The sequence below is a fragment of the Tachysurus fulvidraco genome, chromosome 23 (assembly GCF_022655615.1).
Source record: "Tachysurus fulvidraco isolate hzauxx_2018 chromosome 23, HZAU_PFXX_2.0, whole genome shotgun sequence".
Lineage (NCBI taxonomy): Eukaryota > Metazoa > Chordata > Actinopteri > Siluriformes > Bagridae > Tachysurus > Tachysurus fulvidraco.
In genome coordinates, this window is record NC_062540.1 from 12,655,631 (window position 1) to 12,669,864 (window position 14,234).

General features: G+C 39.3%; 1 protein-coding gene across 6 annotated transcripts in view; it reads left to right on the forward strand.

Moving 5' to 3' along the window:
• Positions 1–13,822, forward strand: part of megf6a (multiple EGF-like-domains 6a) — a 29,623-nt gene extending 15,801 nt beyond the window's left edge. For 4 of the 6 annotated variants that reach the window (XM_027170763.2, XM_047807419.1, XM_027170764.2 and 1 more), the window contains 27 exons: positions 70–192; positions 342–524; positions 790–921; positions 1,003–1,131; positions 1,314–1,442; positions 1,555–1,689; positions 1,787–1,921; positions 3,688–3,813; positions 4,607–4,738; positions 4,901–5,029; positions 5,122–5,253; positions 5,332–5,460; positions 5,567–5,695; positions 5,983–6,111; positions 6,760–6,888; positions 6,984–7,112; positions 7,215–7,343; positions 7,463–7,591; positions 8,346–8,477; positions 8,618–8,746; positions 11,267–11,395; positions 11,516–11,644; positions 12,339–12,467; positions 12,580–12,708; positions 12,784–12,912; positions 13,032–13,160; positions 13,251–13,822. In XM_027170763.2, the coding sequence (XP_027026564.2) occupies positions 70–192; positions 342–524; positions 790–921; positions 1,003–1,131; positions 1,314–1,442; positions 1,555–1,689; positions 1,787–1,921; positions 3,688–3,813; positions 4,607–4,738; positions 4,901–5,029; positions 5,122–5,253; positions 5,332–5,460; positions 5,567–5,695; positions 5,983–6,111; positions 6,760–6,888; positions 6,984–7,112; positions 7,215–7,343; positions 7,463–7,591; positions 8,346–8,477; positions 8,618–8,746; positions 11,267–11,395; positions 11,516–11,644; positions 12,339–12,467; positions 12,580–12,708; positions 12,784–12,912; positions 13,032–13,160; positions 13,251–13,324 (3,497 nt within the window). In that variant the 3' untranslated portion in view covers positions 13,325–13,822. The remainder of the gene's footprint in view (positions 1–69; positions 193–341; positions 525–789; positions 922–1,002; positions 1,132–1,313; positions 1,443–1,554; positions 1,690–1,786; positions 1,922–3,687; positions 3,814–4,606; positions 4,739–4,900; positions 5,030–5,121; positions 5,254–5,331; positions 5,461–5,566; positions 5,696–5,982; positions 6,112–6,759; positions 6,889–6,983; positions 7,113–7,214; positions 7,344–7,462; positions 7,592–8,345; positions 8,478–8,617; positions 8,747–11,266; positions 11,396–11,515; positions 11,645–12,338; positions 12,468–12,579; positions 12,709–12,783; positions 12,913–13,031; positions 13,161–13,250) is intronic. The other 2 variants (XR_003444376.2, XM_047807421.1) reach the window with 2 other exon arrangements.
• The last annotated feature ends 412 nt before the right edge of the window (positions 13,823–14,234 follow it).

The following is a 14,234-nucleotide window of genomic DNA, read 5'->3' on the forward strand; positions in this document are numbered from 1 at the left end:
TATGTATGTATGTATGTATGTATGTATGTATGTATGTATGTATATATATGTTTCAATTAATTTTGACAGATGTAGATGAGTGTGTGTCTGAAAATGGAGGCTGTGAGCATACGTGTCAAAACACAGCTGGGTCTTACCAGTGCTTCTGCCAGCTGGGACACCGCTTGGCTGATGACAGACACTCCTGCATCTGTAGGTTAAGTGTCCTTAACGCGTTTGAGAACACTCTGTTATTTTACATATATATATATATATATATATATATATATATATATATATATATATATATATATATATATATATATATATATCTCATGTCTCCTTTTTTCATGTTTGTCCAGCTCTGGAGAAGCCAGAAGAAGCACGGTTTGTTGAAGCACTGTCTCACCATGTGGTGGTAGAAAACCCATTTTCAGACATTACCCTGCTGCAGGATTACCCTCAACCTCTCGAGCTTTATGACGATTTTGAAGATTACACTTTTGGAGAACTGCGGGCAGAGAACACTATTATTGAGAAATTTGGTCAGTCGCTGATAGATTCAAAAATGTCTGTTGTCTTTCCATTATCGTTTTCTTGATAATCTAATATCAAGCCCTGTTCTTTTAATTCAGAAAATGCTGGTACTGTAGATAAGAAAGTTAGGTGTGTAAGTCATTGTGTTCTGAATTTAAACCACTAAACATACTCTATGAGATATTTACTAATTACCTAATGTGATTCAATGAATATTGGTTTATTGGTTCTTACCTAAATTGTGTTCTTTTATTACTTTCCAAAATTGTGCAGTGTGTTTGAACAACACATTCGGCTATGACTGTAGTCTAACCTGTGAAGACTGTTCTAATGGGGGTGTGTGTAATGAAGAGAACAGTGGTTGTGACTGCCCTGATGGCTGGACCGGCATTATCTGCAACCAGAGTGAGTCTGTAGTGAACATATTCTTTGCTTTATAAGGACACACTGCTAGTGTATGATCTGTGTGGTGTTTTTGGCCACCAGCCTGTCCTGAGGGAACTTTTGGCAGAAACTGCTCCTTTACATGCAAGTGTAGGAATGGAGCTATGTGTGACCCTGTAAGGGGGTTTTGCCATTGCCCACCAGGGGTCACTGGAGACATGTGCCAAAACGGTGAGTGTTATATGATGATTGTGTGATGCATCTCTGTTATATGCAGAATAGAACATTTTGTTTTTATGTGTATTATTCACTGTAATTCTTACATTTCAGCCACCAGCCTCATGGCTTAGGAGTAACTATGGAAATAAATATGTGCAAAGCTTCATTATAACTCTGTGGTCTGTGGCTTGCAGGATGTCCTAAAGGTTTTTACGGCAAGTACTGCAATAAAAAGTGCAACTGTGCAAATAATGGACGTTGCCATCAAACCTATGGTGCCTGTCTGTGTGAGCCAGGCCTGTATGGGAGGTTCTGCCATCTCAGTAAGTTTGAGCAGATTGAACTCTAAACTTTCTTAATGATATTTGCAAAGTTTTTTTAGTGTCCTTTTTCAAAATTAACGCTTCTTGTATTTTCCAATTATTTCATGTTTAGGATGTCCTAGATGGTCATATGGACCAGGTTGTTCAGCTGAGTGCCAGTGTGTTCAACAAAATACCCTCGAATGCCACAGACATTATGGAACGTGCATGTGTAAACCTGGCTACCAGGACAAGACATGCAGCAAAGGTTAGCTGGTTTGTTGCTGCTGGTATCATATAATCCAAATACAACTCCAAAATACCAAAGTGTAAATATTATCTGTTTTCTCATCTTTGGTTGCCAGAGTGTGGAAGTGGGTACTATGGTCCAGGATGCAAGACAAAATGCCGGTGTCCGCAAGGAACTAGCTGCCATCACATAACCGGAGAGTGTCAGCAACAGTGTCCAGCTGGTTGGCATGGAAAGAACTGTGACCAAGGTGTGAAAGGTCTTTTACTACAGATACTGATATCTTCTGTACCTAAACACAGCAATAAAAAGGTATTTTAACAGTGTTTGAATTAATTATATATTTTATATTCTTCTTCATATTCTTTTGTGGATGTATTACATTACATTTTCATTCTGCATTTTTTATCCCCTTTTTTCAAATCTGGAAGTGGGGGTTGTGTTTAAAGGCAGTGAACTGAATGATATAAGAACCCCTGTCTCAGACACTTCTAACGAAGGAGATTCTGTTAACCCTCTGCATAAGCCATCTATGAATATGCATATCTTTTTCCACATAAATATTTATCTAACCTTTGTACTTACTGTAGGTCACCAACTCTGAATTTGGCCCTATGTTTGGATTATTACTCCTCTCAAATCTATCACTACTCATCCTCTCACATATTCTTAATGAAAGTTCCAAAATGGCATAATACAAAGGATATTATAGGTATTTTTCTTCACTGTAGCAGCTGTCTGGAAGAGTGGAAAATAGGAACCTTTAATGCCGTGGGCTTCAGTCTACAGAGACATTCTCCAATCGCCAACAGTTTTAGCTATACAGTCAGCCAAGGTGGTTACGGAAATATTCTTGATCTGGAAGTTGTTAAACAATCAGAGAGCTGCATCTGCCAGTAGTTAGTAACAAGAGACTGCAAGAGGAGGCACACCAGGCTTCCAAATTCACACACAGCATCAAGAAAGACAAATCAAATCAAATTGTATTAGCTCTACACATTATTTATTAATTTAATATTTTATCTTGGCTCATGATACTTTGTTTGAGATGTTTTAATTGCTTTGGATACCATGTGGTCTGCCTAGTGCCAAAAGACAGGACAGGTGCATGGAAGTCTGACCCAAAGCACTGAGTCATTGTTCAAACTATTTTATCTACTCTTAGTGATCCTATTAGTGAGTACTGTTGTAAAATCTGGACATAAGATTACCTACTCACCCAGACCCTCTGTCCTAATGGAGCTAAGGCAGATTTCTACATTGTTTAGCAATGAACCAAGATAGTCAATCCTAGCAAGTGGCATGATAATGCAGGGTATAGCATTGCTTTCTCAAAGATCCAGGAACCCTGGCCTGAGATCAGGTTATTGTCTACTACCTGTGCTAAGCGTGATTTCCTCCGGGTTCTCTGGTTTCCAGAAAAAAACAAGTGAGTAGGCAGATAAGCTATGCTAAATTGTCCATAGTTGTGAATTGGTTTGTGAACGTGCAAGTGTCCTGGGTAAATTCTCCTATCTTTGTGTTCTTTCGATCCACAGCCTTAATCCCACTTCAGTCAACACAGAATATCAGATTAACCTGGATCTTCTATTGAATGGACTGAAACAGGAACCATGTAGCTCTCATAAAATTAGCCCCAAATCTCAATCCGACTATTTCCTCAACTATAACTTTTAGCCCTGACTTTTTAAGATTGCCTTGATACACAGCCCTAAACTTGTGACATCATTATTAATAAACTTATCTGAAGTCTGAAGAGCCTCAACACACCCATGTTTATGACGACAGCATTATTCTAAATCATGCTCTATTTCAGGGGCACAGATTGATACTATGGTGACAGTAGCAAGAAAAAAATGCCAAAGTTCTTGTTTAAAATGAGCCGTATTGCAAAACAACCGAGACAACAGGAATGAAGAAAGACAGCATCAAAGTGTTGCTCTTTACTCACATGGATAACCAGGTCTGTGCCTATTCCAAAGGCACTGTGTGAAATTTAGTGTGTTTATTTACCAGAATGTCCAGAAGGGAGGTTTGGTGCTGGCTGCTCTGAGCACTGCGATTGTAATGGAGCAGACTGTGATTCTATATTGGGACGCTGCCACTGTCCAGCTGGAAAGAAGGGAGAACACTGTGGTGAAGGTACGCAATGGGCTACAATGAACATGAACACATGCAGGAACATATGCAGACCACAATGTAGGCTGTGGATAATCAGATAGGATCTGATATTGTATTGAATCTGTATTGCTTGATCAATTGACCTTTACGTTTCCAGAAACATCCATTTACGATAATACAATTTCACACTTTCACCTGTTTGTTTAAGCTCTAGCCACATTTAAGAGAAAGTCTCCAGGACATACACATATCTGTTTTTAAAACGTATCTGTTTTAAAATATTGTTAAACTCTGGCCAAAGATTATAAAATATATGTCTTCCCAAAGGCCAGTTTACTTTTTGAGCTCTTAGTCAGACGCCAGGCTAACACGCAGCTCATCATTCTTAATGAGACAGTTTAAATATGTGTTACTGAGTAGCAGCTCTCAACTGAAATGTAGCAGCAACACCATGTGTAGAATCAGACATCGGGACTATAAATGTGGGAGTATAGTGTGATGTAGTTCGAGAGAATAATGGAGGTTTAGAAATGTCATGTTTAAACTGCAGGAGCTGCTTAGCTTGGCTCAGATGTCTGGCAGACTCACAGACTTTTGTTTATATAGTAGCATGCAGCATTAAGACCTGATATGTGATCCGTTAATAAAAGTTTATCCTAAATACGAAGCAATGGAAGCAGTTTGTCAGCCATGGAAAATGTACTTTAATTGAATTCTTCCCTTCGATATTATAATCTATCTAGTTTAAATGGAAAATTTGCTCCGGGTCATGAACTACCTTGCTGTACAGTATGTCAAATGTGTTGTGTTCCAGAGTGTGAGAAGGGCCGCTGGGGCCTGGCTTGTGCTGAATCATGTCCGGTATGTGAGAATGGTGGGGAGTGTGACAAGCAGAACGGAACTTGTGTGTGTCCACCAGGATACACTGGAAGCCTCTGTCAGGCTGGTAAGGGCTGACATAGCTGTAACTAATAGGCTTGAACTGGTCACCACTCCCAGGACATGAATACTTTAGCTTTAGCATTTCATGACAAATCAGCAGCTGTACAGTATGTTTTCGTGTCAATAACTTATTTTTCCAAACTATTTTTTGCTTTATTCCTTGAAGTCTGCCCAAATGGCTGGTTTGGTCTTGGCTGCCAGTTTCAGTGCCCTTGTGAGAACAGCAAACGCTGTGATCCTGTCTCAGGCTTCTGTGTGTGTGACGATGGCTGGACTGGAGCTAAATGTGAAAAGGGTAAAGTCACATCAGACATCCATTCTAAGGAATATGGAGTTGAGATTTTGTCAGGATGGGAAATACAGTATGCGTCTAATATTTTGTCACAGTGTGTGAGCTTGGATTCTGGGGAGCCAACTGCCTCGGTGTGTGTAACTGTACAAGCAATTCAGTGAACTGTGACCCAGTGACAGGGCAGTGCCTCTGTGATGCAGGTTTTATCGGGACCCACTGTGAGCAAAGTATGTAGCTTCTTCTTGCTACGGTAAATAAAGGTATAATAATAGGCATGTGTCACATGAACAGTGCTTTTTTTTAAGGGTGTCCCACAGGTTATTTTGGGCCAGGCTGTCGCCACCAATGTCAATGTGAGAATGGAGCAGAGTGTGAGAATGTGGGTGGAGCCTGCACCTGTCTGCCAGGCTGGATTGGGACATACTGTGAAAAATGTAAGACAGACCAGATTTCTGGTAGTGTGTGGTAAAAATATCATAAATATCACAGCTCTACAATGATCAGTATCATAGATATACATGCATGAGTGTGTCTCTGCAGCCTGTCCCCAAGGATTCTATGGTCTTGAGTGTCAACAGAAGTGTGAATGCCTGAATGGTGGACAGTGTCACCTTGTAACAGGAGTGTGTTTGTGTCCAGCTGGCTGGCTTGGCCCCCACTGCACCTCCAGTAAGTCTGATACACAAGATGCATCTGCAAAGTACTTCTCTTAGCATTCTGGACTCTATCGTTGAGCGCTAATCCAGATGTTCAGTGTTTTTATGGGAACCAGTGGTGTTCTAGTATGTTCTGCTGTTTAGACATTCATTATTTGTGCATGTTAAGTAATTGATGCCATAAGGCTCCAGTCCAACTATGCCTGCAATGTGGAAAGTTGGATGTCACGTATAAGGTCTTCTTGTAGCTCTCTGTTCTTCAATGTTTGCTTTAACCTCTATGTTTGTGCTTTGTTACAGAATGCCAGAATGGCACCTTTGGTCCTGGGTGCAATATGAGCTGTAACTGCTACAATAATGCCATCTGTGATCATGTTAACGGGCAGTGTCATTGCCAGCCAGGTTGGGCTGGGCCAACATGTGAAGAAGGTAGAGCATTAAATATATTTCAGTACTTTCAAGTACATTGTGCTTGAAGGGAATGAAACTAAGAATTTGATTTTGTCTACAAACACTACAACATTTTTGATATCTTGTATCCTATAGTGCGATGAAAATAGAGCTTTTAGCCCAAAAAGTAGTCAGTCAACAGATACAAACATGCAGGGTGGGGGAAATAATTTTTATTGTTTTTTTGGAGCTAGTGATTCCGGGCATAATGGTGTCACATATTCTGCTAAATACCAGGATATTTTGCATCTGCCAAGATCTGGCTGCATATGTTGTTGTTTTTTTCACCAAGATAATGACACTAAACATAACACATAATTTAATGCAAGACTAAAAATTAACTTTCCACCAACCATCTGTCTCTGTATTTATACCTGCAGTCTGATTTAAACAGGGCTGTCCACGTACTGTAAGTAAGTCTGTGAATGTAAAATAGTTTGGAAGCTGCATTTGCAAATAAAGTGGCAAAAACACTTTTTATCGTTAAAAACATTCATTCATTCATTCATTCATTTATTCATTTTCAGTAACACATGCTGTACTAATGTAATAGACAATTTTTGCAGACATTATAACTCATGGCCTCCATTGTGGTTTAGAGTTTAATGTAAGTTTGATTTTTTCCAGAATGCTTGGATGGATTTTATGGTGTGGACTGTCGCCAGCTATGCATTTGCCAGAATGGTGGATCATGTGACAAGGTCAGCGGGCACTGCTTGTGTGCTAGTGGATGGACAGGGATAGAGTGTGAACTTGGTGAGACGATCTGCTATAGTACTTACCAGTTTATTTTATGTGTTATTAAAATTAGTACGATCAAGTATCTCTTTTTCATTCTGCTTTCTTAACAGAGTGTTCTCCAGGTTTCTTTGGTGCAAATTGTCAGCATGCATGTGAATGTAAGAACGATGGTGTGTGTGACCGCCAGGATGGAAAATGCACATGTCCAGCTGGTTGGGTGGGCCAGAGGTGTGAGATGGGTAAGAAGTGGCCACACACATCATCCTAATGAGTGTGTGAATGACAACTCGTGAGAAAACCAATGTTGTGCTTAATGCTGTTGATCCTGACTGTGTCTGTAGCTTGTGAAGCAGGGCATTTTGGTCCTGGCTGTCAGAAATTGTGCCAATGTGAACAAGGAGCACCATGTGACCACATAACTGGGGTCTGTCTGTGCCCATCAGGCTGGAGAGGGCTCCACTGTGAGAAAAGTCAGTTCATTTATCCTTCATTGCACTTTGCAAAACGTTCATGTTGGCATTTACTTTTTTTTTTTTTTAAATGTATTGCTGAACTTTCTTGAAATATTTATTGCCCTCCCTTTTCACAGCATGCTTACCTGGCTTTTATGGGCAAACATGTTCTCAACGATGTCATTGCGCTCATGGAACATCCTGTAATCATGTGACAGGGGAGTGTGGCTGCCCTCCTGGTTTCACTGGAATGAGTTGTGAGCAAAGTAAGAGCATAAAATTTGCTAATTAGTCAAATGAGTTAGTGTGACTTTGGGTATACTAGAACATCGGTTTAATTAGGATGGTTATTCAGAATATATTTTATGGTCTAAATATCTAAACAAATGCTGTTCAGCTCTTGCAGTCAAACTGCTTGATATACAGTAAATCATGACATATATATGTGTGTTTTCAATGCAGTCAGAAAGTATTCAAACCCATTCACTTTTTTCAATTTTGATACTAGAATCATTCAAAATTTTCTCATATTTCTCATTTTCTCATCATGAAAAAAGAATTTTAGAACTATCACATGTACATAAGTATTAAGACCTTTTACTCAAGCTTTGCACATCTGGATTGAAGGATTTTCTTCCATTCTTCTTTGCAAATCTTCTCAAGCTTGGTCATGTTGTCTGGAGACTGCTCTTTACAAACACACACACACACACACACACACACACACACACACACACACACACACACACACACACACACACACACGTTCGCCTCACACCTCCAGGGTTTGGGGTTCGATTCCCCCCTCCACCTTGTGTGTGTGGAGTTTGTATTTTCTCCTCGTGCCTCGGAGGTTTCCTCCGGTGGTCCAAAGACATGGTAGGTTGTTTGGCATCTCAGGAAAAATTGTCTGGAGTGTGTGAGTGTGTGAGTGAATGAGAGTGTGTGTGTGATAAGTGATAGAAAATGAATGAATGAATGAATGAATATTAATAGAATATGTTCTGAATATTTTGGCAGAATGTCAGCCTGGTACATATGGACAAAACTGCAATCAGGTGTGCCAGTGTTCTGAGGCTAATCACCTGTGTCATCCTGTCACTGGAGTGTGTCACTGTGCACCAGGCTTCCGTGGTGATAAGTGTGATATAGGCAAGAGTCTGTTACTTAACATTTAACTGTAACATTAAACTGTGTACATTTTCTCCTAGAATATTAGAAATATGTTTTGCTATATAATGGTATATAGTATAAAAGTTTTGCTAATGCCTATGCCTGGCTGCTGGTCACAGAATGTGAAGATGGAAGTTTTGGTCCAAACTGTGAGCATGAATGCAAGTGTTTGAATGGCGGTATGTGCCAACCTACCACGGGCACTTGTGACTGCCGTCCAGGATACATTGGAGCCAACTGCAATATCAGTGAGTAACAAATTAAGACACGAAGTTATCACTGTTTACACAAAAACATGTTATTTTGAAATTTCTATCTAATATACTTGTTTTAGTGACTTCATATTTGCTTAAGAATCTGATTAGCTGTTGTTAGTCTTTAATACTCAAAATCCACATAAGATTTGAATCAAATTCACATGTGTATTAGATTAGCGCTGAACAAAAAAGCAAGATTGGCATGGTTGAGCAAGATTCAGAGTTCTATGCTATGCTAGTATTTTTTGCCTTTCTTAGTCTTTCACATCTGCATACTGTAGCTGTACAAACCTATAATAAGTGACTTTCCAGTAGCTTTTTTCATGTACTGTATGATGAAAAATGACAGATTATCAGATTATCATTAGTACCCTAATGTGTTTAGAAAACACAGCTTTATACCCCTAAAGCTGATGTAATGGATAGTTAAGTTACAGCATTACACTATTTTGATTACCAAATGCAGGAGTTGTTTATTTACATAATTCTGGCAGAAAGACAAAATGGCAATATAATGAACCTTAAACCTAATTCAAAGGGATATGTCCATGGTAATGGAACTCTGGATAATAGAAGTCACACAAACAATAGGAATTGCTAGAAAAGCAATGCTAAAACTAGGGAATGGATTATACTCGCTTTTGCTGAGTATGCTTCCACAAGGACAGCCTAAATATGCATGAGATTATTATGTATGATATCACTAAACATTAGGGCACGGTGGCTTAGTGGGTAGCACGTTCGCCTCACACCTCCAGGGTCGGGGTTCGATTCCCGCCTCCGCCTTGTGTGTGCGGAGTTTGCATGTTCTCCCCGTGCCTCGGGGGTTTCCTCCGGGTACTCCGGTTTCCTCCCCCAGTCCAAAGACATGCATGGTAGGTTAATTGGCATCTCTGGAAAATTGTCCGTAGTGTGTGAATGCGTGAGTGAATGAGAGTGTGTGTATCCAGGGTGTATCCTGCCTTGATGCCCGATGACGCCTGAGATAGGCACAGGCTCCCCGTGACCCGAGAAGTTCGGATGAAGCGGTAGAAAATGAATGAATGAATGAATCACTAAACATAAAGATGCCTTTGCACTGCAATTGATGAGAAGTTTTGCTACGATGGTTGCGGTGGATCTACAATTGCTACGATATCCTATGGTCTGCAAATACCTCAAGCGATTTTGCACTCAAGTCTACACCAGTGAACAGCTGATGAAACAAAATCTCTATTTAACTTAATGTTAAAGCTAAAATTAATTTCCTGTTACTTTATGACCATACAGTACAGTTATAAAAGTGAAATAATTTATGATTGCACTATCCGGTGTCACAGAGATGAGAATCAGTTCCCTTTAAATAAATTGGGGTATGGAAGCCTTTATTATCGCCACATAATGCAAGTCGTCGCCTGGGGCAAGTCGTCGCCTGGGGCAAGTCGTGGCCTAATGGTTAGAGAGTCTGACTCGTAATCCTAAGGTTGTGGGTTCGAGTCTCGGGCTGGCCACGACTTGAGCAAGGCACCGAACTTCCCAACTGCTCCCCGGGCGCCGCAGCATAAAAATGGCTGCCCACTGCTCCGGGTGTGTGTGTTCACTGCTGTGTGTGTACTTTGGATGGGTTAAATGCAGAGAATTAATTCTGAGTATGGGTCACCGTACTTAGCCATATGTCACTTCACTTCATATACATTGCAGCACAAATTTTTCACACAGAGCACAGGTGCGGCTATGATACAGCTCCCTGCTCTACTGTTAGGCACGTTGGCAGTGCTGGGGCTTGAACCCTGATCCTCTGATCAACAACTCAGAGCCTTAACTACTTGATCCATCACTGCCCCTATTTTGAGGCTGATTCCTCTCAAAATCTCTTTCTGATATCGTCTCGGTGAAATTTGCTTTCCAACATTGCCTCTGTCTTGCTCATTAGAGATAAATAGATAAATGTAAAATTTAGAACTTGATTGTATATTACTATAAAGCTACTTTTCTTAGAATGACCAAAATCGCCATGGAAATAAAACTGAATAAAATTTAAATGTAGAACTAGTGCTATGGCAGTATTCTGGTGATCAAATCCACAGGAGCCCTTGGATGGTGTCACATGAAGAACGTATGAGAAAATGAACACAACCCATAGCAAATAGATTATAAGGGGAAAATCTTCTAAAACATCTCTTGTTTTTGTGATTGACAGAAATGCGTTTCCCTGCTCTGTGAGATAAAATCACAAAATGCAGTATTTTTATTTTATGCAAGAGGTGACGTGTGCCTGCAAAATAAAATGAGCGGATCAATGGCGAGTTTCTCTATTACAGTAGATAAATAGCTTGTCATTTTCTTAAGGAAGCGGAGAAAAAATAAGAATGGTATTGCCGGTATGGATGGAAATAAAATCACTAGCTTAGCATTTACAAATAATCCTGTCCAAAAACAGGTTGAAGTGGAAAATATAATTGATGTTACATTACAGAAGTTATTTTATAGAATCTGTATAATATTGGCTCATTTTGATTTTGTTCTCATCAGCCTGTCCGTCTGGCTGGTATGGACAGGACTGTCAGGAGGTAGCTCTGTGTGGAGAAGGAGCCAGAAGTGATCCTGTCACAGGCCGCTGTGTGTGCACGTTTATTCATCACGGAGAAGACTGTGGGCAAGGTTTGAGTCCTCCACAGCATAATGCTTAATGATAATGATAATAAGAGTTGGTGGTGCAGCTGCCATGTCTGTCTCTTAAAAGCTGTTTTTAAAGATATGATTGATTTTTGTGTGTTTCAGGTTGTGCACAGGGCTGGTTTGGAGAAGACTGCTCTCAGCACTGTAACTGCAGTAATGGTGCACTATGTGATCCTGTAACAGGAAACTGCACCTGTGGCCTGGGCTGGACTGGGGATTACTGTGATATAGGTAAATTACATTGAAGTGGTTAGAAACAGTTTCTGAGAGTTAATAGTGTTTCCTACAGTAGGTGATGTCTACTAACATTACAGTATTATATACAGCTTTTAGCTGAATTAAATTGCCTAGAATTAGTTAAAAGACAGCATCTGTGAAAGGTTCACTCACATTATTACTCACAAATTTTGTATTAAAACAAAAGTGAATAAAACAATCATCACCCTAATAGCTATAATTTGTGTCACTTAGCCTATAATGGCCTAATGTAAGACATTAGTGTGTGACATGTACTGTAGAGTAAGATTAACTACCTAGCTAAGTAGGACTGCCATGTAGCTGTGCTCCTTTTAACCAAAATTACAACAGAATAAACAAATTATTTAATTAACAGTAATTCTAGTTCAATTATGCACACTCATTAGCAACTCATTAATCATTAAATCATTAATTCTCTCAACAGCTTTGCCAACCAGGGTCATGATTTACTGAGATCCCAAATAATGAGGACAAATTGCGGATAAATTGTGCAAGCAGCTAGTGTGTGTATTGCAGATCATTTACAGAAATGACATCTTTTGTAAAGTAGTGGTATAAACAGGAAGGGGATTTCTGATGTTACTTAAATTATGTAACTTAAAGAATGTCTACAGTTAAGATGTCTTTAAACTTCCTTCATCTGTGCTGCTGTGTTTGTGTTCCTCAGAGTGCCCAAGAGGCAGATATGGTGCTAACTGCCACCAGCAGTGTGACTGCAGGAACAATGGCACCTGTGACCGAGTGACAGGAGAGTGCCAGTGTGAGCCAGGATTCTATGGGCATCTCTGCCAACATGGTGAGATCTAAAAAGTACAGTATGGCTCTGTATTGTCACACCCATATAACCGTGTCAGGGATGTCATGTATGACTTCAGGTTTCTTTATTTTTTCTTTATTTTTATTTCAAGTTTGTCCTTCTGGATTCCATGGCCACCGTTGCCAACTTGCTTGCAACTGCCATGGCAAGGCCCAGTGTGATGCCAGGACAGGTCGGTGTCTCTGTCCTCCGGGTTATCATGGAAAGCACTGTGAAAAAGGTGAGGAACAGTTTTTATAGGTCGAAGCTCTGTAGTAGTCATGATCCTTCATCTTTCCTGTTTGTCTTCTTCCAGAGTGTGAACAAGGCACTTTTGGGCTTGACTGTGCCCATGTTTGTGACTGTGATGAAGACACACCATGTGACCCTGTGAGTGGAAAGTGCCTGTGCGGACCAGGAAAGATGGGGAGCCGCTGTGATAAAAGTTGATCTAAGATCTTTTCATTCATTTAATAAAATCAATGAGTAGCAAGGCCCTTATGCTCATTTTGCCTGAAAGCTTTTGTGACATAAAATTAACAATTGTTTTGTTTTTATTCTAAGCCTGTGCACTGAATCACTATGGACCAAAATGTTCAGAAACCTGCGAGTGTGGAAATGGAGCTCAGTGCAATCCAAGGAATGGACAGTGCACTTGTATGAATGGCTGGATAGGACCAAACTGCCTAGAAGGTACATTTATCATTGCTTCATTTGCTATCATTCATCACTTATTTCTAAAAATATACCATGGGCAAAGTACTGTTTGTCCCTTCTCGACAGGCAGCATCCTAGCTTCCAGTCAATACTACAGAGGGAAAAGGAAGAATAAGCCACAACACAGTGCTCCAGTATGACAACTGCAAATTATTTTCCTGTATCTAAATGTTAATTCAGGCTTTTAACAAGCCAAACTGAACAAGTGCACTATGAATCTGTCTCCAGAACAGAAATCAGAACTTTTTTTTTTACAAACCTGGTCAAACTTGATATTAAAAATGGAATTTCTGAAATATTTGCATAAAATATTTGTATACTTATTTGAATAGATGAAAAATGCACATAGACATAAAGCTTTTTTAAGGTCTCAGTGAGAAGAGGATAGACTGATTGAGCAGGAATGAAATGGCTAATGAAAGAACTGAAACTTCTATATAACTATATATATATATTTCAGATGTATGAATGTGTTTATATACAGTATTTGTATAATTATGCAAATGTTTTGTAATATCATTTGTATTTACATTGATAATGTCACCAGAACATTTCTGTAGGTTCAACTGAGGTTTTCTTTCTTTGATTCTTTGATTCTTATTTCTTTAATGCAATGTAAATAAATATTGTATATGGCAGTGAGATTCAGTCAGACTTTGCACTAATGCAATTTTAATACCAAAAGTAAAATAAAAAAAAAATTGGGATATATAAATATTGCATATTGGTATATACAATCTGATTTTAATACACTAGGTACTCTTTTAATTACTTTTACAAAACAATATTATGTCAAAGAATAGATTTATTTTTACACATCTTTTTAATGCAATCATTATAAATTGTGTTTTGGTGCTATAGAGTAAAAATGCATTACATGACAAGTGAACCAGTGTTTAACCCCGAAAACCTTTTATAAGAATTCAGATCTTATGTAAGGTCAGCATTATTCAGGTCACAAATGCGAGGGCCTATTCTTAGTATATCTCTGAATTCAACTGCTTAATTTCCTACAAAAAAAACTAATATCAAACAATGCAGATATGTGGC